Source organism: Gobio gobio (genome assembly GCF_949357685.1).
Source record: "Gobio gobio genome assembly, chromosome: 10".
Classification (NCBI taxonomy): Eukaryota; Metazoa; Chordata; class Actinopteri; order Cypriniformes; family Gobionidae; genus Gobio; species Gobio gobio.
In genome coordinates, this window is record NC_137116.1 from 33,658,256 (window position 1) to 33,684,668 (window position 26,413).

Genomic DNA, 26,413 nt, shown 5'->3' on the forward strand with positions numbered 1-26,413 from the left:
ATCTCTCTCAAGCGACCACAGAAGGGCATTTTCAGAAAAGCACCTGGCATTTTCAGCTGGCTAAAAATGCTTTGGTGGACACATGGCCTTAATGTAATGAAATGCAATGTACTGTAAATGTATCAAAAGAACTACATGTAGCCATTGTTCACACAGTTAAGGAGTGGTTACCGTGGCACTGTAAAGAGCCAGAGAGCCATTACGGAGGGGATGAAACCGCAGAGAGCCGAGTAAGGGCTGGCCATCTTTGTGCCAGCGCAGGGAAGGGACAGGGTCCCCGCTGATAGCACAGTCCAGCATGGCTGCTTTGCCCTGAACTACAGTCTGAGAGGTGTGGGCTTCCCCTCTCAGCATGGGAGGTTCTGTAGGAACAGAGTGTATGCTTAAACTGTCAAACAGTGGCTAGTTCTTTAAATTAGAAAAAGTTAATATAACATATCACATTAAACAGCCAGAAGGCATCATCTAGATGCAATCAAACTCAACTCAATCTTGAGTTGAATTTGGTTAGGTATAAAAAATGATGCATACCTCTGACACGCACAAATGATAGAGCCCTTATTGATCCAACGGTGTTCTCTGCAATGCAGACGTACGTGCCACCATCGCTTACAGTGACATTGTCAATAATCACTGAACTTCTGCTAGATTCATCAACACTTGCTCCTGTAGGCAAATATGAGAGCATTCTTGTGATGTTAGAAAAAAAAACTTCAAGAGGAAAGAAGATAATTCAGACTCACACCCTCTCATACCGGTATAGAGCCTGTTGTTGGCAGTCCAGGTTATGGTGGGGGTTGGAGTTCCCTGAGCATGGCAGGATAGGGTGAGACTTTGACCTTTATTCAACGTCACATCACCAGGTAACTCTTTAAAAACAGGTCTCATGTTGACAGACAGGCGAATGTCCCGTCGAGCTGTTCCAGCAGTGTTGGTGGCTACACAGGTGAACAGACCTGTATCACCAGACTGCAAATAGATTGTAACATCGTGACTTCATACAAGGGTTATTTTAAATGGGCATGCTGGTCATTTATACCTAATAAAAAACATATACTGACCTCTGCTCTTTCAATAATCAGTTCTCCTGACCTCAGCAAAGTGAATTTGCCAGGCAGGTTTTGCACAGGGACTCCCTGTTTCTCCCAGCTCACCCTGGGCTCTGGAAGACCCTGTGCTGCACACGGAAGCAGTGCTTGAAATCCCTGGATGACGGACATCTCTGACTGACCAACAGAAATCTGCGGTGGAGCTAAGTGGAGAAGCACATAAAGATAAATCTATGAACTAAAAATGTATATTAATGTCTTTCATGGGTGAAATACATCATTAATATGTTGAAAAGGCATAATATATGTAAGCATATTCATATAAAAAAATATTTTTTGTCTTATTTTCCAGTAAAATATCTATATATTATTGTTATATGATATAAAATATAAAATATCTTAATAATTAATTTTAAGATTAAATATGTTAATAGTGTATAAAAAACACTATTGCAATTTCACCACATTCACATTTTTCTTTTAATTGTAAAAAAAATATATATATATATATATATATATATATATATATATATATATATATATATATATATATATATATATATATAAATATATTCTAAATTAATAGTTATAAAACGTTAATATTATTTATCAAATTAAAATGACCAAAAAGTAATAACTTCATATATATATATATATATATATATATATATATATATATATATATATATATATATATATATATATATATATATATATATATATATATATATATATATATATATATATATATATATATATATATTAAAGCAAAAAAGAAATCCTGCGCCTGAACTTTTTTCACTATTTGAAAATAATTTTCCTTGAAACAAACTAGTACTGTATCTGCCATTACATTGACTGGCTCAGACTAAAGATTACGGTGGCCTATTTGAAACAGCAATACCAAGACAGGTTAATCTACATTACAATATGGTTCAAACATATGTAACATTTAGAATGCTTTTGATATTAAGTTTTGCTGGTTAGCTTTTTAATTTAATTTTAATTAAAACAAAATTAAATTTTCAAATTCCAATGTTGTGTTGTGCATTCTAAGTCAGTTTAACCAATACAATCAAGCTGTGGAATTTTAACATGTCTGTTTTTTAAATGCTAAAAGTAATTTTAATTCATACAAATCAACCACTTGGTGGAATTGGCAGACGTTCCCTTAGTGCCGTGGTATCGGGTCAAAGCATTCTCGGGCATAAATATGCAGCTATAATGCATGTAGGTGATTTTGAAATTTATATTTTATGCTGATAAACAATGGTTAGCCTACATACTGTTAAAAATAATTGTGGTATTGATATCTTTGTAAGATTGCCGAGTCTATAGAACAGCGGCAACTTTACCGTGCTCCGAGTGCCCCCGAGTGGTTGGGAGCATTTCCGTTGTGTTGTGGCTTTTTTCGTTGTGTTGTGGCTTTTTCGTTGTTTTGTGGCTTTTTCTTACTTTAAGCATAAATCTCAATACATTGCAATTACTGCTTACAACAAAAAGATAATATTCCAAAATATGATAATTTGCAATTGAGAAAAAAGTGAGTTCAACTTAGTTTAAGGTATATTTCCTTTGCAATTTAGCTCCTAAAGTAAAAGTATCTTCTTGTTAGTATAAAGTGCATCGATACCACTAGTGAGCAAGCCTAAGGCGACAAAAAAACGGACTTCATATGATACAAAGATTTCACAAATAATGATTCTTTTGGTATTGTGTGGAACTCACTTTGCAGAATGAGTCTGACGTCATGGCTGGCTCTACCAACATTGTTTCTGGCTGAGCAGGTGTAGATTCCTGCATCGCTGCGTTGAGTGGCAGTGATGTGCAGGGTGCCGTTGGAGAACAATCTCAGGTGCGTACCTTCCACCACCGGCCTACGCTCCCTGTGCCACGTCACTTCTGGCTTTGGCTGACCATCCGCAGTACAATCCAGACTGACCGGCTGGCCAAGAACTGTTGTGTACTCCAGACGAGGCACAGACAACACTGGAGGAACTGTCACCGAAACAATGAGATCAGTCATTACTCTAAAGTCACTTTGTAATACTTGCATTGACTAAAACACAGATGAACATGCAACTGAATCTTTAGTTTGAAGTAAAAAAATGCAGACTTCCTCCAATAAACATGACGTACCTTGTAAAATGAGGTGGGTCCTTCCCATAGCTGTTCCTGCTTCATTCTGTGCTAAACACTGATACGTCCCAGCATCTCCAAGAGTGACCCGTGAGAACTTCAAAGCTCCATTGGAGAGCACCATCAGTCTATGACCTGAAAAATATCATATTATTAATCATTTGTTCATCATATGATCTTTTACTATTATTATCTTTTACTATTACTATGAATCATACTTTATTTCTTGTAATGACAGAATGTTGCCTTAGACTTTCTGCTCATGAACATGACTATTTCCAGTTTTATAATGCAATTGATAATGTCCTTTTGTGTTCTCTTTTAAAGACAGACAAGGCTGAATGTATAAAATGTTTAAAACCTGGGCAACTGGTAGCTGCATAACTGAGTTGGAAATAAGTCTTTTTGGCCCATTTTGAAAGATTTCAATTGTTCGAGGGGAAGAGGACTGCACTCATGCGTGTCCTTTGGGTCCGAATCTTTTTGTTTTCGCTCGAGTCAAACAACTTTGGCAGCACATGGTCATGATGACCAGGACAGCATCTCCTATACCAGGGAGGCGCCTATGGCATTGCGCTTCGCAGGTATGTGTTTTGAAATTACCGCTGAATTGCCTCATTTACCCGAAGAGCTGCGGAGACCACCACAACATTGGATATTTCCTTACTACAAGCTAGAGGCACAGTTCGGCGTAGAGGTAAATGGGGAGGTGTACGACAGCGTCTGAGGAAACCAAACAGTATTTATATCATTTTACCTCTAATACATTGAGCGCGCTCTCACTTCCGGTGAGTGAGGTCTGCACACGATCCGGCTTCATTGTGTACAGACCTCACTCACCGGAAGTGAGAGCGCGCTCAAGGCTGTTGGACATAGTGGTGTATTAGAGGTAAAAAATTATATATATACTGTTCGGTTTCTCGCACAAGCCGATCGTTTCGTGTCTTAAGACATCGATGTGTCGCCACGAGCCACCGGGTTTCATTTGGATTTGTCTGTGCATGTTTTTTTTACTCTCATAGATTTTGTTACCATTCACATGCAGACTGCAACGGTTGGAGTTAAAAATCTTGATTTGTGTTCTACTGAAGAAACAAAGTCGCCTATATCTTGGATGCACTGGGGGTAAGCAGATAAACATAAAATTTTCATTTTTGGGTGAACTATCCCTTTAAAGGTCCCATGGCATGGCATTTTTCTATTATTTTATAGTGTTTCCTGAGGTGTACTTATATTGTTAGTATGATTTTTACATCATAAAATGTCATAATTTAGAAATAAAAGGCATTTTTTCTATACTGCTGTTTGCCCTGTGGCTGACTGCCCTGCTTCAAGAGGCGTGTCTGCTGTGAGACTTCAGGAAAAACGCCCACTGTTGTGATTGGCTGACATCTTTGCATTTTAAATGAGCGGAGGGGGCGTGGTTTAACGAGGCACGAGCAGGCACGAGTCTGCCAGAGACAGATGGACCTGTGTTCACTTCACATCAGTTCTCAGCATGTCTCAGTTCAGGGTGAACTGTTGTAGTTACTAGAATATACTTCAGGTTATTAGTTTATTTCTAGTCAGAGGGGCTGTCACTCATGTCAGAAAGTTAGTAAATTATGGATCAGCGCTGACTCGAGACGCGAACCGTTTAGAACGATTCAGTCCGATTTGGTGAACTGGTTCGGTTCACTAAAAAGAACCGATTCAAAAGAATGATTCGTTCGCGAACAGGACATCACGGAGACGGAGCGATTGCTAACAAAGTTATTTATAGTAACTACTGAGTTATGAGAGCGTTGTCTGTCAGCGCGAGTTTATTGTGTTTGTATCTGAGAGTTCTGAATAAACACGAGTCCCAGTCACACCAAGTCCTCTTCATCATTATTCTACCAACTTTGTAACACATGCAATGTACCATTACAGCGAGATGAACGAGTTAGTAAGTTTGATTAAAGCATTATTTCTAGATATGTTCCAATCATATGAATAGCGTCAGTGATGCGCATTGAGTAACTTACACAGCGCAAACAAAGACACAACAGCTGTAATCGAATGTAATCCAGTTTATTGTGGGGAAAGCTGGCTAGCCTAGCCCAGATACCCTCACGCTTACCCTCCTTCTGCTTAATCTCACGCCGCGTTTGGTGCCTCCGCTGTGGGCCAGATGCAGTACTGGGGGTCGGGGATGTTGAAGGCCGAGCTTCGGCGTGTGTGAGGTTTATCTCTAAAGATGTTACTGCTGATGTTAAACAGAAAAGACTGTATGCACATTTTAGAACAGATAGACGCGACGAGGACGTACAAAACACTGACTCACAAGATAGAAAACACGAAAACACCGTTCTGTCGGGAGAGAGAGAAGCCACAGCGTGTGCACGAATAATAAATAATTAGCTACACATCAGAAATCAATGATCACAGATCAGAAGGAACTGAAGAAAGACTTCTATTTTCATTTGTACATCCAAACACTGAGAAACTGCCAGTTCACTCGTTCACAAGTAACGTTAATGATCTCGAGTGTTTGCATGGGCGTGCCAGATTCTCTGGGTGGAGGAAAGGGAGGAAACCGCTCCTGCTTGGACGTCAAACCAGGAGGCTTCAGGATTGGCTCGTCTGGCCTGTCATTTTCTCAAAGGCAGAGAGAGACAGCCAGAACTCGGTTTTACACCGATCAACATTTCTATCCACTTGGGGACAATATTCAGGCTAGGGGAACTCATATTAATGTTGAAATACCTCATAAAATGAAAATTTCATGCCATGGGACCTTTAAACCACCATTAGCAAACTCGGACAATGATACGGCGCAGCTTATTCCTGTCTATCGTACCTTGCTGAAGTCAATTAAGCCTGTGAACAAGTGGGTGAGACTTTGGTCGGCAGAAAAAGTGGAGATATTGAAAGGCTGTTCTCTGTACTAACTGGGAGGTGCTGTATGATCCAGATATTGATAGGCATAACGAAATCAGGTATGCGTTTGTAAAATTCTGTGTAGATTCTGTGAAATCAGTTAAACAGGTTTCTTGAGTAACAAGCCTTATATCACCAAGGAGGTTAAATAGTGTATAAATCATAAACACTTGGCTTTTAAATAACGGGACCCAGAACTTGAACTGGCCCAGAAAAAGCTTAATCATAAAATAAGAGAAACTCGTAAGAATTACAGAGATTTAATTGATAGTGATCTGAGTACAAATCCAAAAAAGTTGTGGTCTAAGGTAAGGTGTATAACTAATATGATACCTAAAAGGATAAGTATGCAGGTTGTAAAAGAGAAGACACTGGCAAATAAGCTTAATGAGTTTTACTGTAGGTTCACTGTTAATTCAAATGACTGTAGTGAAGTACTGGGGGCTAGTAGGATTGAGGATTCTGTATCTAAACCTCAAATGAGTTTGACTGATGTTGTTAAGGTTTTTTAAAAACTTGATGCTAAAAAGGCAAATGGGCTGGATGGTCTTTCTGCTTTTATTTTGAAAACCTTTGCAGAGGAATTAGCCCATGCTTGGGTGGACTTTTTAAGAAGTCCATTGACCATATTATTCCAGATATTTGGAAAAAAATAAATCATTATACCCGTTCCAAAAAGACCTAGTCCTCGAGAGTATTGCATTGTGATGCGGTGATTGCATTATGGTGCGGAAGCTTAAAGAAGAGGTTAAGGACCATCTTGATCCTTATCAGTTTGCCTGTCAAATCAATAGGGGCACTGATGATGCTACCCTTACTGTGGTGTGTTAAAACATCTGGAGGATCCCAAGGCTTATGCCAGGTTGTTCTTTCTTGATATGAGCTCTGCTTTTAATACCATGCAGCCACACCTCATGCTCTCCAAACTAAAACTATGGCTGTTAATCCATATAACATCAAATGGTTCCATGCATGTCTTATTGGTAGGACTCAACCAGTTAAAATCAACCAGACTCTTTCTGAATGTAGGTCCATTAGTATTGGTGTTCCCCAGGGATGTGTATGTTCACCACTCTTATTTACACTGTACACCAATGAATACAGGAGTCACCGTCCTGGGAATATCGTCGTAAAATACTGCCATTCTTAGACTTCTGTATAAAGATAAGGACATTGAACATGATACCACAGAGATTCCAAATTAGTAGGCAACCACTCACAAATCATGACAACAAGCCCATTAGACAGGTTGCCTCATACTTAGGTTTGCTTATGGATGACAAACTTTCATTGGGGGTGCATGTGGATACGGTAATCTGTGTCAAAAGGTGCAACAAAAACATATACTTTTTTTACGGAGGCTCAGACTGTTTGGAGTTGCTCAGAGGGTCAGGTTGCTGTTATATATAGTGGTATAGTGGTCTGGTTCGGTAATATAACAGTTACTCTTAGATCTAAGTTGACCCGTACAAACACAACCACAATGCACATCATTTCATTATTATAAATACTACCAATCAAATGTTTAGGGTCAATAAAATTTTATTTGATCTTTTAAATAAATAATCCTTTTACTCATCAAGGCTGCACTAAATTAATCAAAAGTGACAGTAAAGACATTTATAATGTTACAAAAAAATGAACACTTAAAAAAATGCTGTTCTTCCGAACTTTCTATTTATCAAAGAATCCTGAAATTTTGTATCACAGTTTCCAAAAAAATATGGAAACCAAACCAACATTTCAACACTTATAATAATAGAAATGTTTCTTGAGCACCAAACCAGAATATTACAATGATCATGTGATCAAGTGACACAGAAGAATTAACTAATGGCTGCTGAAAATTCAGCTTTTCTATTACAGGGATAAATTACATTTTAAAAATATATTACAATTAATTATATATAAACAATTATTTTGAAGAGTAATAGTATTTTACAGTATTACTATCTTTACTGTATTATTAAGAAATAAATGCAGCCTTGGTGAGCATAAGAGACTTTATTATTATTATTTTTTTTAATCTACTGACCCCAAACTATTGAATAGTAGTGTACATGGTAAATTTTAGCCACTTTTCCACTGCCGGATCAAAATGTTCTCATTGTTTAACCGTTCCATTGTGTGCCGATCCGGCCTAACTGGTACAGATATGGTTTCCTTTTACACTGTGGTGCTGATGACAGCTTTTTGAAATGTAATACAAATGCGTCAGTCTTTGCCTTGGTCACACAAGAGTTTACAGACAGTGTGAGATGTAAATAGTGACCACATTATGAAGGATAATCAGATATTTATTTTCATTTTATAATTAGCTTGTGTTAACATGGCTCAAATAGTGCACTTAGCCAGCTTCAGATTAACTGGCAGCCAGGCAGCAGACAAGTTATTGTCTCAAGTTGTATATCAAATCTGCAATCTTGATCTCAAACCTGTCACTAATCAGTTTTAATTACAAGGCTACAACCAAACTAACCTGTTGCCACAGGAATGCCTTCTCGTTGCCATGTAATGGTGGGTCTTGGGAAACCTTGTACTTCACAGGGCAGAACAACCGAGTGATGTAACACCACCTGGACTTCCTCTGCCATGGGCCTGATCTCTGGGGGCTCTAAGAATACAAACCCAATCAAATCATATATTTTGGTAATTGCATATACTAAGTGTGCTTTTTATTCATCGGATGACTTTAACATAATATCACTAATACTTCTGGATCTAACCTTGCACAGTAAGAGTAACATGTTTGTAAGCCACTCCAACTGAATTGCGGGCAGAACATGTATATTTGCCAGCATGACTGGGTGTTGCAGCCAAGATCTCCAGTGCACCTACATCAAAATGACACAACTACAATTACAAACTACTACTACAGCATATAGGTTTAGAAATATCAGTGATAGCTGAAGCCTGAAGATTATGGTGGAATTTTGATTCACCTGTGGGCAGTACACGGTAACTGCCCCCTCGAGCGCCCAGCTGCATCCAGTTCTTGTTCCAGCTAATGATAGGCTCTGGACGCCCCGTGGCATGACATGGCAACACGACAGGGGACATTTTAACAGCCGTAACACTGCTGACATCATCTTTGATTACAGGAGGAACTAGAAGAAAAAAAAATTCAATCCATGAATGTGCACAGTCATACTGTATTAGGACTTTTTGAGAAATGTTGCCGTCTATGGGCAACCAGGTGAGATGCAGTGCCCACGACCGATCTAAAGTATCCATATAGAAATGTGTAGCCCATTCTCAATGAGAAAGTACGGTGGCCCAGTAGTGCACAACACAACGAAATTTAAAAAACATACATAAGTTTACAACACAACGAAATAAATCCACAACACATCGAAATCAAGCCACAGCACAACGAAAAACCCACAACACAACGAAATCAAGCCACAGCACAACGAAAAATCCAAAACACAACGAAATCAAGCCACAACACAACGAAAAATCCACAACACAACGAAATAGCCACAACACAACGGAAATGCTCCCGACCACTAGGGGACTCTCGGAGTGCGGTAAAGTTATTTTTCCTTGCATTGTTCTATAGATTCGCCAATCTTACAAATATTTAAACACTACGATCAGTTTTAAGTGTGCAGTTGTATATCGACATGAAATATCAATTCAAAATCACCTACGTGCATAATAGCTGCATCTTTATACTCGAGAACGCTTTGACTCGCTGCCACGGCGCTAAGGGAGCATCTGCCAATTCCACCAAGTTGAAACATAATTTGTATTAAATTAACTTTTTTTTTCATTTTCAAATTCCAATGTTGTGTTGTGCATTATTAAGTCAATTTTACCAATACAATAGAGCTGTGGAATTTTAACATGTCTGTTTTTAAATTTTAATTCATACAAATTATACGTTTCAACCAATTGGTGGAATTGGCAGACATTCCCTTAGCGCCGTGGTACTGGGCCAAAGCATTCTCACGCATAAATATGCAGCTATAATGCATGTAGGTGATTTTAAATTAATATTTCAGCCTACATACTGTTAAAACTAATTGTGGTATTGAATTCTTTGTAAGATTGCCGACTCTATAGAACAGTGGCAACTTTACCGCGCTCCGAGTGCCCCCGAGTGGTTGGGAGCATTTCCGTTGTGTTGTGGCTTGATTTCGTTGTGTTGTGGCTTGTTTCCGTTGTGTTGTGGCTTGTTTCCGTTGTGTTGTGGCTTGATTTATTTGTGTTGTGGCTTTTTTGTTGTGTTGTGGCTTGTTTTCGTTTTGTTGTGAACTTATGTTTGCTTTTTATATTTCGTTGTGTTGTGCACTACTGGGCCACCGTAGTAAAGTGCCCAAGAAACATCGCTCGGCAACATTGCCCGGCATCCTTGCTTAAAAAGTTGCCCCGTGTATCATCCCCCTATGAGTTCACGGTAGCACTTTACAATAAGGTTTCATTAGTTAACATTAGTTAATGTATTAACTAACATGAACTAACCATGAGCAATACATGTTAATGTTAGTTAATAGAAATACAGCTGTTCATTGTTTATTCATGTTAGTTCACAGTGAATATATTAATGTTAACAAATACAACTTTTGATTTTAATAATGTATTAGTAAATGTTGAAATTAACATTAACAAAGATTAACAAATGTTGTAGAAGTGCAGTTCATTATTAGTGCATGTTATATAGTAAACTAATGAAACCTTATTGTAAAGTGTTACCAATATGTCTTATTATCCATAAACCTGTAACATAGTACCTTGCAGAATGACCTCTATGACCCTTCGCTCTTCTCCAACCTCATTGGTCACTGTACACTCAAAGTAACCCTCATCCTCAACAGATGGTGAGGTAATGATCAGAGAGCCAGAAGACATTAACCTTCAAAACAAAATCATGTTGTAAAGCTATTTTATTATATATTATAAATAAATTGTCAGTGATTAAATTCAATTAGCCAAAAATTAAATACTAAATAAAAAATAATGGAAATAAAACAAGTAGAATATAATATAAAATATTTTTAAATAAATAAAATACAATTTTATAAATAAAAAATTCAAAAAGCGCATCAAACCTGTAAGCACCCGACTGAAGATCCACATTGAGGGGTGAGCCGTTCCTTTTCCAGCTCACCCGAGGAGCAGGTATGCCTGTGCTCTCACAACTCAACACTGCCCTCTGACCTGTGACCACCGTCACATTAAAGGGACCAGGGCTGATCGAGGGCCCAACTGACAGGATAAATAAGGACAATAAAGACAGAATTAGTCATGTTGGAGGTTGGTCATTATGTCTCTTCAGTGAAACCCAAAGGAAGTATAAGTGTTCTGCAGTACCGTAGACTTTAAGGTCCATGCCACGATGGTCTGATCCTGCCTGATTAGATACACTGCAGTAGTAACGCCCAGCGTCGGACAACTGTACTGTCGCAATACGCAAAGAGCCCTCTGACAGCAAGGTGAATCTGTGTGCAAGCAGATATTGAATTCAGTTGGTGGCACTTTAAGGTCAGGATTAAATGCTGCTGTTTACAAACTTGCCTGCCATTGTGAAGTGGGACCGGACCTCCATCTTTCCTCCATAAAACAGATGAGGAAGGGCCTCCCTCCACTTCACACGGAAGCACTGCATCCTGATTGACATGTGCGATGATCAGCGAGCTCCCCTCTCTGATGACCGGTGGCACTAAGTGAGCATTATCAATTAGATATTTATGTCCTTACTGACTCATTAAGAATTAACAACATCACATTGAGAATTAAAGGATCAGTTCACCCAAAAATGTCCATTTATTTACCATCATGTCATTCCAAACCTGTTTGACTTTCTTTTTTCAGTGGAATATAAAAAAAGATTTTTTATGTTTTGCAGGACGTTCTTTTCCATGAAATGAAAGCACAAGCACTTGGAATAGGGTCTGATTTACTATTTTTCATGGTACTTTTACAGTTCTCTTTGGAGATTGACACCCCCAGGACACTACACTACCTTTCAAAAGTTTGGGGTCAGTAAGAATTTTTTTTTTTTTTACTAAATTCACATTTTTATTCAGCAAGGATCCATTAACCTGATCAAAAGTGAGTGAAAACATTTAGAATATTACGAACGATTTCTATTTCAAATAAATGCTGTTCTTTTGAACTTTCTATTCATCAAAGACTTTCCACAAAAATATGAAGCAACACAAATGTTTTCAACATTGATAATGTTTCTTGACCACCAAATAAGCATGGGGGATCATGTGACACTGAAGAATGAAGTAATGGCTACTTAAAATTCAGCTTTACCATCACATGAATAAATGACCATTTAAAATATATAAAAAAAAACACAACAAGTCACTAATTTGTAATAATTATTATATCACAATATTACTGTTTTACTGTATTTCGATCAAATAAATGCAGCATTGGTGATTATAAGAGACTTCTTTCAAAACATTTAAAAAAATCTCATTAACTTATTATTCTCTGGTTTCTTATCAGCAATGTTGAAAACATTAGTGCTGCTTAATTTTGTGTGTGTGTGTGTGTGTGTGTGTGTGTGTGTGTGTGTGGAAACATACATTTTTGATGAAAAGTTCAATAGAACCACATTTATTTGAATATTATTTTATTGTCACTTTTGATCAATTTGCTGCACCCTTGCTAAATAAATAAGTTTCCTAAAAATAAAATAAAATAAACTTTTGAACAGTAGTGTATATGTTCTTTATTTTTTAAATCATGCTCATATGTGTTTGGACCAACATGAGTGTGAGTGACACAAACTTACAGAGAATCTCTACAGTGAAGAATAGACTGGTGCTGCCAGCAATGTTGGTGACCACACAGCTGTACTGTCCACTATCATGGGTCCGGACATCTTGAATTTCCAAATACTGTCCACCAGCAATCGACTGAATTCGACCTCCCAACTGAGAGAGACAGAAAAGGCATTTTAATGTGATGTAATAATTACAAATACATCCAGACAGAACATTGATCTGCTCTCACCGGTAGTTTGACATCATCCTTGTACCACTCAATCTCTGGTAGAGGGTCACTGTCGGTTTGACACTCCAGCGTCAAGTGACCTTTGGCTGGAACCGATACAGTTCTGATGTCATTAGAGCCAAGAAGAGTGGGTGGAACTGAAAGTGATCAGACAAAACAAATGAATCAGCTGTTATGACTGTGGTCCTTGACAGTTTGTTCTGGTCTGCACTGTTTTTCTTAATCAGTATTTCTGTCTTGTTATTTGTATTTCTTAAGTACAAATATTTAAACATAATTTAAAACAATAAAATGGACTTTGACAAGAAAAACGGGTAAATATGCTAAGATTTGTTTTAAAAGAATATAAGCTATAGTTATCATATACCTATCATACACCCAGCGCTAGTTTCAGCCTGACGCAGTTATCATTTTCACTTCCTGTGCCACGTTGTTTAAATAGCAAATGCATTTGCGCCCATCTGTTCGCCCATGTGCATGCTGGTCTGAAAACGATGCGTGTTCAGCCGCATTGTTGGCACGTTGTTTTTTTGAGGCAACTGAAAACTACAGCTACTAAAACTACTAAACTACAAAAAATTACTCACGTTGTACGCGCACCCAGTGGTTTCTACCATCCTCTCCTGCTGGGCTACTAGCAAGACAGGTATACAGACCTGCGTTCTCCACCTAATTCAAAACATGACAGAACATATTGGCTCAATTACAAAGCCACACATAATTGCAAACACAGCTAAATACCTTCATTTACATTTATGCATTTGGCAGACGCTTTCATCCAAAGCGACTTACAGTGCACTTATTACAGGGACAATCCCCCTGGAGCAACATGGAGTAAAGTGCCTTGCTCAAGGACACACTGGTGGTGACCGCTGGGATCGAACCAGCAACCTTCTACTTATCAGTTCCATGGTTTAACCCACCATCTCACATGGCTCACATAGCTTCAATTGAATAAGTCTTAAAATCAAAGCACCTGAACTTTGTTGATCCTGAGCAGCTGCCCATCTTTCTCTATTATCGCCATGCTGTCCTGTATTGGACGCCCATCTTTCAGCCAGCTGAGGGTAGGTGGGGGGAGACCGGTTGCGATACACTCCAGCTCCAGCACACTGTCCACTGCAACCAGCTGCTCCTCAGGAGATGAAGAGCCAGAGATCTTGGGGGGCTCTAATATGGGCAAATCCATCCTCAGATTTAAAACTTATGTCAGATTTTACGCATTTATCCTTCTAAAAGTATTATTGTATGGACCCAAAAACCTTCTCTAGTCTCTCATGTTTACATTCATACATCAGCTTTCGACTGCAAATACCTAGGACGGTCAGGTTGAAAGTCTTGGTACTGCTTCCTGCCTGGTTGCTCGCCACACAGCTGTAGAGGCCTCCATCGCTGGGACCCACATCAGAGAGCAGGAAGCGTGTTTCCTGTCCATCGAGCAGAAGGTTGCGGTGCAGTGAGAGCGGTTGGCCATCTTTCATCCACGACAAAGTAGGAGGGGGCACACCGCGGGCTTCACAGGTCAGTGTTACCGAAGAGCCCTGGACTACGGCCACCTGCTCAGTCGGCTCTGTGCGCTCAACAGCGGGGGGAGCTGATGAGGGGGACAAACAGAAATGTTTAAACACATGCAGCTAATCGCTAAACGAAAGTTGTGATTGTCAATTTTTCCCCTAATGTTACATATATCTGAGTGAAATGGCTTCTCGAAAAGTAGGCCAGGACTTGATTTCGAAATTTGCATTTTCGATTTCATGGTGACTTTAAAGTGTTTGTTGTGATTAAATTGTTACTTTATTCATCTTAATTTAAAAAGATTTCCTGATGTACCTTGCACTTGGAGGTCAAAGTTGAGTTGAGCTAATCCAGCTCGGCTACGTGCCACACAAGTGTAGATGCCAGAATCAGACAGCTGCACCGGTGCAATCCTGTACGGACACAAGGATACAGGACACCGTAAATCTAATGTTACATCTATCATATCAGAAAGCACAGCATTGTCTTTCTGTGCGTAAATCTGACCTAAGAACAGAATCTGCAGAGAGCAGGCGGATGCGGGGTGACAGGAGTAAAGGATGACCGTCCCTCAGCCAGCTGATTTGAGGCTGGGGAGTCCCGGTGGCTTTGCACTCCAGTGTGACCACACTGTGCTGGGTGGTGTGCACCTCACGGGGGACGCTGGTCTCCCCACTTATGGAGGGAGGAACTGAAGTGCAAAAAAATATGAAAATCAATTCACAGATTTGTATTGTGTACAATAAACAAAACAAATACAATTGTTCTCACCCAATACAAACAAGGTATAGATTTTGCTCTCTTGGCCAGCAGAGCTGACAGCTACGCAGGTATATGTTCCTGAGTCTTCTGGTCTTATATTCAGAAGTGCTAGAGTGCTCCCATCTGGAGAGATACTGTAACACACGTACACATCAGCAAATCAGTTAGTGCTACTGTGAACTATAAACAAACATTTCTCTGTCAAGCACAAAGTTAAAATATCAATTGGAAAAAATTTACTTAATGTTTATATATATATATATATATATATATATATATATATATATATATATATATATATATATATATATATATATATATATATATATATATATATATATATATATATATATATATACACTCTAAAAAAAAAAAGGTTCTATATGGCACCAAAAATGGTTCTTGGCTCGTAATCATAGGGGAACCTTTTTTAGTGCTATATAGCACCATTTTTGGTGCTTCAGTGGTTCTTCAGCGGTTCTTCAGAGGTTCTTCAGAGGTTCTTCACCGGTTCTTCAGAGGTTCTTCACCGGTTCTTTGACTAAGGTGCTATATAGCACCTCTGAAGAACCACTGAAGCACCAAAATTGGTGCTATATAGCACTAAAAAAGGTTCCCTTATGATTACGAGACTTTTTTTTTAGAGTGTATATATATATATATATATATATATATATATATATATATATATATATTCTTACAACTTTATTATAAGCAAAACAACTGGAGTGAAAGATGTTAGACTTAAAAAAAAAAAGTTTTTATAAAGATACATTTTTCTGATATGAATCTATGATATGATATGATATGATATGATATGATGATATTATATTTATTATATTATATTATATTATATTATATTATATTATATTATATTATATTATATTATATTATATTATATTATATTTATTATATTATATTATATTATATTATATTATATTATATTATATTATATTATATTATATTATATTATATTATATTATATTATATTATATTATATTATATTATATTATATTACACTATATAGTGGGATCAAAAAGTCCCACTAGTGATTTTATTTATTTGACATAATATCAATATTATAAGAGTAACAATTGGAGTGAAAGTTTTAATAAAAGGGTCATTAAACAAATCATTTTTTTTATAATGTTTCATTCTTTTTGATTTTTCAAAATTAATTTGTATATTTATAAAAAAGAAAAGAAAAGAAATCAATGACTCTACATGCTCTGTGTATAAATGCTTTTTTATATATTATATTATATTATATTATATTATATTATATTATATTATATTATATTATATTATATTATATTATATTATATTATATTATATTATATTATATTATTATATTGTATTATATTATGAAAGTTGTCTTGTTTATAAAATTCTTTTTTAGGCAGGCTTTTATGTGATTGTATTTGTATCCAATCTGTCTGTGTATAAATACTTTTTATTATATTATATTATATTATATTATATTATATTTATTATATTATATTATATTATATTATATTATATTATATTATATTATATTATATTATATTAATTATATTATATTATATTATATTATATTATATTATATTATATTATATTATATTATATTATATTATATTATATTATATTATATTATATTATATTATATTATATTATGAAAGTTGTTTTGTTTATAAAAAAGAATTAGGCAGGTTTTGATGTGATTGTATTTGTATCCAGTCTGTCCAGTCTTGAAATGAGAATCATTGTTATTTAATGTTGATTGTTTTATTATGTTTGTAAGGTGTCCTTAAGTGTCATGTAAGGTGCCTATAAATAAAATTAAACAAATTATATTGTATAATTAAAATGAAGCGATTAATGCATCAGTGTGAGAGTCTTACTCTATATGCTCTGTGTTTCCATTCTCAAGAGTTTTTCCATTCTTCAGCCAGCTGACTTTGGGAGTAGGTGTACCCATCACCCGACATTCAAGAGTCAGTTCCTCCCCAACAGGTGCACTGACCTCTGTTGGGTGACCAGAATCTATAATGGTGGGTGACGCTGATGGTGCCAAATACATTTGGTTATTTAGAGTTTTACAAATCACACTAAGTGTGAATCAAGAAACAAGACTGAGATTATTTGATACAGAGATGAATGATTAAGGCAGTTTTACCATATATAGTAAGTGAGTAGTCTTTCTGTGTCTGCCCTTGACTGTTTTTGGCGATGCAGGTGTATGTGCCTGCATGAGAGAGCTGCAGAGGGCCTAACTCCAGTCTGTTTCCTCTCATTGACCAGTTCCATTGCAAACTGCTTTCTGCACATAGAAACAAACAACAAAAAAGCAGCAACATAAATAAAAGCACAATACACTAACAACACACTGACATCCGAAGGGGTGCGGTATTTAACTGACCGATAGGAGAGCCATCTTTCAGCCAAGCAATGTTGGGTACAGGTACACCAGAGGCCTCACAGATGAGGGTGATGTGGGAGCCCAGGTTCTGAGTGAGGGTCTCATGAAGAGGGCCCTCCATCACAGGAGGCACTAAAAATGAAAGTCAGCAAAACACCAGAAATTGCTTACAGCACCTGTAACTGTTGTAATGCATATGCAAATAGAGGACATTTCCATAAATGTTGCAGTTATGCTGTGTTTTTAGGACTCACCATGGACTGTGACTCTAAAGGTACGATCTACTTGACCTGCAATGTTGGACACCTTACAGGTGTACACCCCACCATCAGCCACCTAAGGAAAGAGTCAAAAAACATGTAAACAAAGCAATAATTATAAATAAACCACTTATTTATATATGTACGATTAACCTCCTTAGCTCTGGGACCATTTTTGAGGATTTCCGCCTGGATTTGGCCGACCCAAATTGAAAAACTTCCCATACCCACATACAGTAGTCTACGTATAAGTGTATAACTCAGGCCCTGTGTGCTCTAGCACCCTGCAGACAGTTTTGGCTGTTTCCACTAGATGGCAGCAAATGCTGAAAAAAAAATCATTTTGTCTGTATCATGTTGTATGCAAGATTTATTTAAATGGATCTGAAGGGAGGAATATTACCTTTTCTTTGTAATTGTGTATGCTGACATATGCTGGAAACAGCCAAAATTGTCTGCAGGGTGCTAGAGCACACATGCAGGGCCTGAGATATACACTTTCAAAAATTAATATATACCGATAAAAAAATCAAAAAGCGCCTCTTTTTTTGGGGGGGGGGGGGGGGGGGGGGTGATATTACAGCTCAGACAACATATACTCAAATGTTTATGAATTAGCAATGTTTTATGTAACCTCAGAGGGTTTTCTGTAAAATGACACCAAAATTGTCTATTTAGACCACTGTATGTGGTTATGGGAAGCTTTTCAATTTGGGTAGGCCAAATCCAGGTGGAAATGGTCCCAGGTCAATTTAGTGTAAATACGTTACTTTGTGTAAAACAAATGCCAAAGTGATGCATATATTCAGAAGGTAGAAATTTTGAAATTCTAAGCTTTTAAATGGTACCACATATGAGGTCAGCTCCTCCACAGACATTTAACATTTAAAGTATATACTTGATGATGCCTTATCAGGGTCCTTGGAGTTTAAGAGGTTAAAGTTACACTATCGTTCAAAAGTTTGTGGCTTGTTTTGTTTATGAAAGAAGCCGTATGCTCATCCAGGCTGCATTTATTTGATCAAAACTACAGTAAAAACAGTAATGTTGTGAAATATTATACAACATTACACCATTTAAAATAACTATTTTCTGTTGTAATATATTTTAATATATTAGCAATAACTCCAGTCTTCACAGTCACACAATCCTTCAAAAATCATTCTAATATGCTGATTTGCAGCACAAGAAACATTTCTTATTATTATCAATGTTGAAAAAACTTGTGCTGCTTAATATGTATGTGGTAACTGTTATACTTTTTTCCAGGATTCTTTGATGACTAGAATGTAAAAAACAGGATTTATTTAAGATACAAATCTTTTGACATTATAGATGTCTTTACAGTCACTTTTGATCAATTGAATGCATCCTTGGCTGAATGAAAATAAATGTTTGAATGGTAGTGTATATGCTGTATAACGTTATATGCATTTAAAATTGTCTATATGTAGGAGCATTTCTAAGTCTCCTATAAAACATGGTTTTTCCTCAGTGCTTTCTTACCTGTACACCAACTATCTCTAGCTGCTGGCGCTCTATCTTCAATCCATTCCCAGCAGCCAGCTGAAGTCCATTACGATACCATGTGACCTCTGGTTTAGGCATACCATTGGCTTCACAACGTAGGATAAGCGATGACCCGACCTGAGGTGTCATAACCTCTGATTCTGATTCAATACGCGGCACTAGTGTAGGCAGGGCTAGAAGGATCCAAATCAAAATGTGTTCATTGCTATATTAATCTACTGAATTAAAATGAACTAAAACGCCTTTAGACCACTAACCATAAACCGTGAGGAGAATGCTCTTTTGGTCTTGTCCGGCTGAGTTTGTGGCTGTACAGACATATTGGCCAGCATCCTGCTGTCCAGCCCTGGGAAGCTGCAGCATCTGACCACCTTTGGACAGGAAGATGGCACATTACATACATGCTTCATGAAGCATTATTCATAAACACTGAAAGTTATATTTAGACTGCAAATCACCTGGCAGTATGTGGATGCCAGAGGTGAACTCCAGCACCTGCCCATCTCTGGTCCAGATGATGTCAGCAGGTGGGTATGCTTGCACATCACACAGCAGAGAGATCATGTGACCCTCCACCACGCTCATATCTTCCTCCCGGCGGCCCACAATCCTCGGTGGAACTAACATTAAAAAGATTATAAAGACTCTAGTCTTCAGTGTCACATGATCCTTCAGAAATCATTCTAATATGCTGATTTGGTGCAAAATAAACATTACCCATTATTATCAATGTTGAAAACAGTAGTGCTGTGTATTTTTTTATCGTGAAAACTTTGTTTCAGGATTTTTCAGTATTTATTTGAAATATAAATCTTTTGTAACATTATACGTGTCTTTATTGTCACTTTTGATCAATTTAATATGTCCATGCTGAAAATGTATTTAATATATTAATACTAGAGCAGGGGTGCAAAACTTCATGGAGGGCCACAGCCCAGCAGAGTTCAGTTTCAACCTTACTTCAACACACATACCTAGGCTGTGTCTGAAATTGCCCCATATACCCTTAAATAGCGCACTATTTGCGGGGACATCAATTTGTAGTGGAGCCCAAAACCAGAGTGGACATTATCGAGTGCACTCATTCAATCTTATAATGCACCGCAATAACGAGTGTACAACCGATGTGCACTAAACGACTAGAAAATACCTATAATGCACTGTGACGGTCACAATTAAATCCCGCTTCTCGCCAGAAGATGGCAGCCGCAGCTGAATCATCCATCCATCCATTTCCAAACATTGGGTACAGTGTAATATCATACAGGTAAAAAAATATTTTTTAATTGATTATTAAATTGTTTAATTAAGGTTTATAAATCCTAGTTTCCATGACAGAGTTCAAGATAAATATTTTCATTACTACTGGAGCTGCCAATTTACTAAGTTTCAAATGATTCTTAAATAGCAAGCATAAGCTTTGCAAAAGCGGCAGCTCTTCTGGCGCACTTAGTATCTGAATTTGCTCAATCGTTTTCATTCACTCCTTCAAGTGGACTATATTAATGTATGGAATAGTGAATGAAGGTTTATTATTACGAACTCAGCTCTGTAGTCAAATAAGCCTGAAGGATTTATTAGCTGGATTAGGTGCGTTTAATTAGAGTTGAAGCTAAAAGGCTTGTCCGACTTCATGCAGCGCTGCGCAGACCAATCGGCGGTAGCCTCGAAGCAGTGCATGCCGGTTAGAAATTTTGTCTGACTTGAGACAGCGCTCACACCACGTCACTGTGACATATAGCATAAAAGTGTTCCATATTTTTTCTGACACCTTCAGTTTCGCTAATGCTCACAAATCTGTAGTCGCTATGTTATATTGTGTCATGTTTATTATCACTTCTCCCTTTTCAGCTCCTCCCTGACAGGAAGTGGTAACTCTCGCCGATCAGTTATATCCAGCCGAAGTTGAACACACCTAAACTCTACAGGGCTGTGGCCCTCCAGAAACTGAGGACACCATTGTCAAAACGATCCACGATAAAAACGCTGTATTATGCTGCCAGGCCAGTAGTTGGCAATATAACGCTGTAGAAAACAACGTACAAAAACACAGTTTTTGTAGTTTATACAGAGACGATAACGGTCTGCAGCACGTTGAAAACCATTTTCAAAAGTTTGTGTTTTCAGGCCCCAGAAACGCTTTTGTGTAAATGAACGGACAAAATGCCTAAAAAGTTTTACGCCTTCAGTTGAAAATGTTGTCATGTAAACAGCACCTGAGTTTGCACCCCTGTACTAGAGGATGGGAAACTGCTGAGGGTTATTTGAATTGTTATGTTGGGTAATGCAAATATTTAGCCAATAAAATATTTTAGAGCAGAACATAATTAATTAATTTTCCATTCTGTTAGCAGGACTGTAAGATGTTATTCATTTTTTATATTTTCAAAAAATATATTTTTTCCTGGTTTTGCATTAGCCTGGATGCCAGCCGAACTTAGCCCCGCACACAACATTTGAGCTCGGGCAGTTCAGTCTGGACTTGATCCGTAGAGGAGTAATTATGCCCGAACAGAAACTGTTCGGACCAATGAAATTGTCAGGGCGGGCTTTAGACGATGATGGACAGATGATAAACAGTAACGCAATCATCCACGTCATCAAAGGCGCTTGGGTTGAGTTTGTTCTAATCCTAAACGGAGAACTTGTTTGTATATGCATTCACCTTTACTACCGGTATTTTTCTCAGAAATTATGTTCGTGTTGTTAAGTACTCTGTGTATCCTTAAATTCTTTTTTTACAAAACCGGCAAAGATCGTTTACACTCATCTTTTTCTTCTAACGTTACTCAATCCAGCGTGCGTGCAGACAGGGTTGCCAAGTTTTTACAACAAACCCCCACCCATTTGCTACTCAAAACTAGCCAAAAGCAAGCCCAAAAGCTTTCCGGGGGGATTCTCTGGAAAAAATGCCATTTGGGGGGTAAAATATGTGTTATTTTTGCAGGGCTGCCCGCTAAAATTCGCATTCCTGGGTCTGTATATCACCTAATTGGAGTCGCTTCAACCCGCGGACTTGGCAACACAGTGCAGTTGAGCTCTGTTGACATTTGACATCTAACGTTATGCATCGCTCTGTTGCTCTGATTGGTTGTAGGTCTATCCAAGTGAGGTCTTTCCTGGTTCGGTTGAAACATGCCCCATAAGCACAGCCCAACGGAGCAGTATCAGACTCATATTCTGACTAGAATTGAGTATGACAACGTCAGGCTAGTTTTGCATGACTGTGGGAACTCAATTGCTCCTACCTTGAATAGACAAGCTGTAGAGTCTTTCAACAGCTCCAGCCTTATTCTCTGCCACACACTGATAACTGGCCGCATCTGACACTTGTACATTCAGTATCTACAGAAAAGCACAGGTGAGTTCTACAAAACAAAACAGTCTTTCAAAACAGCAAAATCTTTGCATTATCCTTGCAGGATTCATTTATGATCCATTTAAATCCACATACAACTATAATTTAATGATATTATGTTTAAATAGGGTAAAATTGCGCTCATGACCATCACCTCCAGCAGTTTCCCATCTTCTAGTATCTGGTGGTGAGGGCCGCTGTAGAGGGGCAGACCATCCTTCAGCCAAGATACAGATGGAGTGGGGTTTCCTGTGACATCACACCGCAGTGATACAGTGGTGTTGACCACAGCATCCACTTCCTGCATGAACTCATCCGTCTGACCATCAATCACAGGGGGAACTGCGTAAAATGCACAAAGAGTCACGTTTATGAAGATCATTCATTTTCATTAATAAAGCTAACAAATTATGTTTATATAGTTGAATGCCATAGAGATCTGTCGGATTTACTTCCTTACCCAACACCTCCAAGTCATAGTGCATTGTGTCCTCTCCAGCTTCATTCACAGCCTGACAGGTGTATTTCCCAGCATCCTCAAGCTGCACCCGTGGGATCTGCAGGACATGCCCTCCTGAAGAGGAACACACAGACAAACAAACAAATAAATATACTTTATACACTGTACACATTATAGTATTTGCCAATGTTTTTATCTTTAAGTGTGAAATGGATTGCATAGTTTGCTTTCAACTACAATAACTAAAAAGAACCATGGTGTTAAGATGATAATACCAAGGTTGTTTGGACATGTATTGGACATAATACCAACATAGATATATATAGACTACCATGAAAAAAATTAGGTTCAATAAGATTAGATTTTTTTAAAAGAAATTAATACTTTTATTCAGCAAGAATGAATTAAACTGATCAAAAGTAACAATAAAGACTTTCAAAAAACTCACTCCACTCACCAGGTAACAGCACAACTCCGTCTGAGCTTGTGAGTTGCCGGCCTTGTCTGTACCAACTGAGTCGAGGGGGAGGAATGGCATTGCTCTCGCAGGACAGACTGACGGAGTGTCCCAGGACCACCTCCCGTCTTTCAACCATCCCTTCAGTGCCATCAGGATCCTCTTCATCGCCCTCTCTCTCTCCCAGTGCGAAACCAGCAGCACCATTTATTACTCGGTGAAAGATTGGAGGAACTGAGGAGGTTTGAGAAACAAACATGAAAATACAGCAGTAAAAAAATGAACTTTATCTGTGTATAATTTGCACAGACCCTGTATAGTGAGGTGGAAGTCTCTCTTATCCTCTCCAGCAGAATTGGTAACCACACATGTGTACTGGCCCTCATGGGATAGCATGGCATTGTCGAAGTGGAGCATGTGACTGTTCACTCTCAGACCGGTGTGTGTATTCCCAGTTAATAGCTGTGGAACATGAATAAGAGAGTGTTTCATTCTTTATTCCTCAAAAGCTGATAAGAAGAGCCCTGGATTCATCCATCCATCCATTTTCCAAACTGCGTAATATCATACAGGTATAAAGTCCTTTTCAATTGATTAAATTGTTGAATTAAGCTTTTCATTAGTACTGGAGCTGCCAGGTTGCAAAGTTTAAAATTATTAATAAACAGCAAGCACAAACTATGCAAAATTCGCTCACTCGTTTTCATTCACTCCTTCAAGTGGACTATATTAGTGGAGTAATGTAGGGAATAGTGAATGAGGTATAGGGAGTGATTTCCAACACAGCTACTGTCTTTATGATTGAGATTCGTTCAAACACACTGATTAATTCAGGAATTAAACAATGGACTGTCTTTATGAGTGATTATTATTAATTCAACCAATTCTTTCAAAAATGCTGATTTGTTTTGGATCCACTGCTGTTTGTTGTTCAGAGACACACAACAGTTGATAATGCTTTGGCTTCGTTGGGAACTATTTTAGTTTGAGGAACAAAAATAGTCAAAGTAACTGGCAATATTGTGTTTAAAAAGTAAGTGACTCAATATTAACTTCTTGTTTATACACTAACTGCTGAATAAAAGTTATTTCATATTAATGATTATGCAGTATGGTCTAGAAAGAGCTATGGAAGAACCTGAAAGATACTAAACAGATATACGGACCTGTCCATCTTTGAACCATTGTGTGACAGGTTCTGGAAATCCTTTGGCCAGGCATGACAATGTCAGTGTCCCATTAATTCTCACTTTCTCTTCTCTTCTGCCAAAGCTGAGAGTTGTAGAATCCCCCTCTATCTGTGGAGGTACTGAGAAAATGGCACAGCATTAATCTCTGACAAAAACAAACAATCGAATCCATGAATCCCATGCCTACCTACCCATGATTCTTAGTGTGTGGTGTCTGTGCGCTGTTCCAGCTGGGTTGGTTGCTCGGCAGGTGTAGGCGCCAGCATCCTCACCACGGGCCGAAGCCACACGCAAAAACTGTCCACCCTGTGTGTATGTGAGCTGAGGGCTGGACACAATGGGCTGGTTGTCCTTTAGCCAAGTGATAGTAGGAAGTGGGATCCCCTCAACTTCACAGTGAAGAACAGCAGGGAAGCCCAGAACTACAGTCACCTCCGAATTCTCACCAGAGTCACGAATCATGGGAGCAGCTGTGAAAATACAGAGAATAGAGATTGGAGGGTAATGAGGATAATAAGGATGACGATAAAGTGGGTGTTTTGAAAACATCAAAACCATACACATACAGCATGACCAGTGCATTCCGTTTCTTGAATGAATGACTCTTGCGATTCAGTTCTTTTTAGGGAATCAAAACTATACTGCACAACCAGTGTAGTCTGATTAGGAAATTAATGACTCTTATGATCAAAATCATACAGTGCAAACAGTGTAGTCCAATTTTTGAATGAATGACTCTTACACGCAAGTTATTTTTAATGAGTCAAACAAATATAGCTTATAATTATTGTGTTATATCATATTTCAGGCTTGTAAGAATGAATTACATAATCAAAGATCCGTTAATAAAAACTTTTAGGAAACCTTTCAATTCCTTATGATTCCCATCCCTACCGTTTACCTTGTACATTCAGCCTGAACTGCCGTGTCTGAGTCCCAGCGTTGTTACTGGCCACACACTGATACAGGCCACGATCCCTCGGCCTGACAGACTTCACCCTCAACACCTGCCCCTTCTCCAGAAACTCCACATGAGGGTCTCCATTACGGGATAAAACCCTGAGAGAGTGGAAGCACACATGAGCATAGAAGCTGGAAAAGAGGAGCATGTATTTGTGTGTGTAATTGACTCACTCTCCATCGTGACTCCATTCCACTGTAGGCAGTGGACGGCCGCTAACTCTGCATTGCATGTCCACTTCCTGCCCCGCCATGACGGTCAGTTCCTGCACTCCTGAGGAACCTGAAATTGCTGGTGGAGCTACATATACATAAGAATAAATGATAAATCAACTACAGGGTAGATTAACTCTAAGGTCATTCTAACAGAGTTGCTAACAACAACCCAAAAAAAACTAAAACTAAAGGGAGTCACATTTTACAAGTTAAAGACAAAAAGTCTATTATTTAGCCTAACAA

At 38.1% G+C, this 26,413-nt stretch overlaps 1 protein-coding gene across 1 annotated transcript in view; it reads right to left on the bottom strand.

Annotated features, from left to right (window-relative positions):
* hmcn2 (hemicentin 2) overlaps positions 1 to 26,413 on the bottom strand; it is a gene marked incomplete at its 5' end in the record, with an annotated part of 108,223 nt that overhangs the window by 17,576 nt on the left and 64,234 nt on the right. The window contains 37 exons of the mRNA XM_079826325.1: positions 172 to 362; positions 532 to 666; positions 756 to 969; positions 1,062 to 1,252; positions 2,778 to 3,047; positions 3,189 to 3,323; positions 8,569 to 8,703; positions 8,816 to 8,923; positions 9,032 to 9,196; positions 10,826 to 10,947; positions 11,144 to 11,300; positions 11,406 to 11,533; positions 11,610 to 11,754; positions 12,844 to 12,985; positions 13,065 to 13,201; positions 13,652 to 13,733; positions 14,041 to 14,234; positions 14,380 to 14,658; positions 14,895 to 14,992; positions 15,087 to 15,270; positions 15,351 to 15,475; positions 17,222 to 17,381; positions 17,497 to 17,640; positions 17,740 to 17,871; positions 17,994 to 18,075; positions 19,506 to 19,702; positions 19,787 to 19,900; positions 19,988 to 20,149; positions 22,778 to 22,874; positions 23,042 to 23,229; positions 23,348 to 23,461; positions 23,805 to 24,038; positions 24,116 to 24,266; positions 24,971 to 25,113; positions 25,186 to 25,464; positions 25,896 to 26,053; positions 26,129 to 26,255. Of these exons, the coding sequence (XP_079682451.1) occupies positions 172 to 362; positions 532 to 666; positions 756 to 969; positions 1,062 to 1,252; positions 2,778 to 3,047; positions 3,189 to 3,323; positions 8,569 to 8,703; positions 8,816 to 8,923; positions 9,032 to 9,196; positions 10,826 to 10,947; positions 11,144 to 11,300; positions 11,406 to 11,533; positions 11,610 to 11,754; positions 12,844 to 12,985; positions 13,065 to 13,201; positions 13,652 to 13,733; positions 14,041 to 14,234; positions 14,380 to 14,658; positions 14,895 to 14,992; positions 15,087 to 15,270; positions 15,351 to 15,475; positions 17,222 to 17,381; positions 17,497 to 17,640; positions 17,740 to 17,871; positions 17,994 to 18,075; positions 19,506 to 19,702; positions 19,787 to 19,900; positions 19,988 to 20,149; positions 22,778 to 22,874; positions 23,042 to 23,229; positions 23,348 to 23,461; positions 23,805 to 24,038; positions 24,116 to 24,266; positions 24,971 to 25,113; positions 25,186 to 25,464; positions 25,896 to 26,053; positions 26,129 to 26,255 (5,819 nt within the window). The remainder of the gene's footprint in view (positions 1 to 171; positions 363 to 531; positions 667 to 755; positions 970 to 1,061; positions 1,253 to 2,777; positions 3,048 to 3,188; positions 3,324 to 8,568; positions 8,704 to 8,815; positions 8,924 to 9,031; positions 9,197 to 10,825; positions 10,948 to 11,143; positions 11,301 to 11,405; positions 11,534 to 11,609; positions 11,755 to 12,843; positions 12,986 to 13,064; positions 13,202 to 13,651; positions 13,734 to 14,040; positions 14,235 to 14,379; positions 14,659 to 14,894; positions 14,993 to 15,086; positions 15,271 to 15,350; positions 15,476 to 17,221; positions 17,382 to 17,496; positions 17,641 to 17,739; positions 17,872 to 17,993; positions 18,076 to 19,505; positions 19,703 to 19,786; positions 19,901 to 19,987; positions 20,150 to 22,777; positions 22,875 to 23,041; positions 23,230 to 23,347; positions 23,462 to 23,804; positions 24,039 to 24,115; positions 24,267 to 24,970; positions 25,114 to 25,185; positions 25,465 to 25,895; positions 26,054 to 26,128; positions 26,256 to 26,413) is intronic.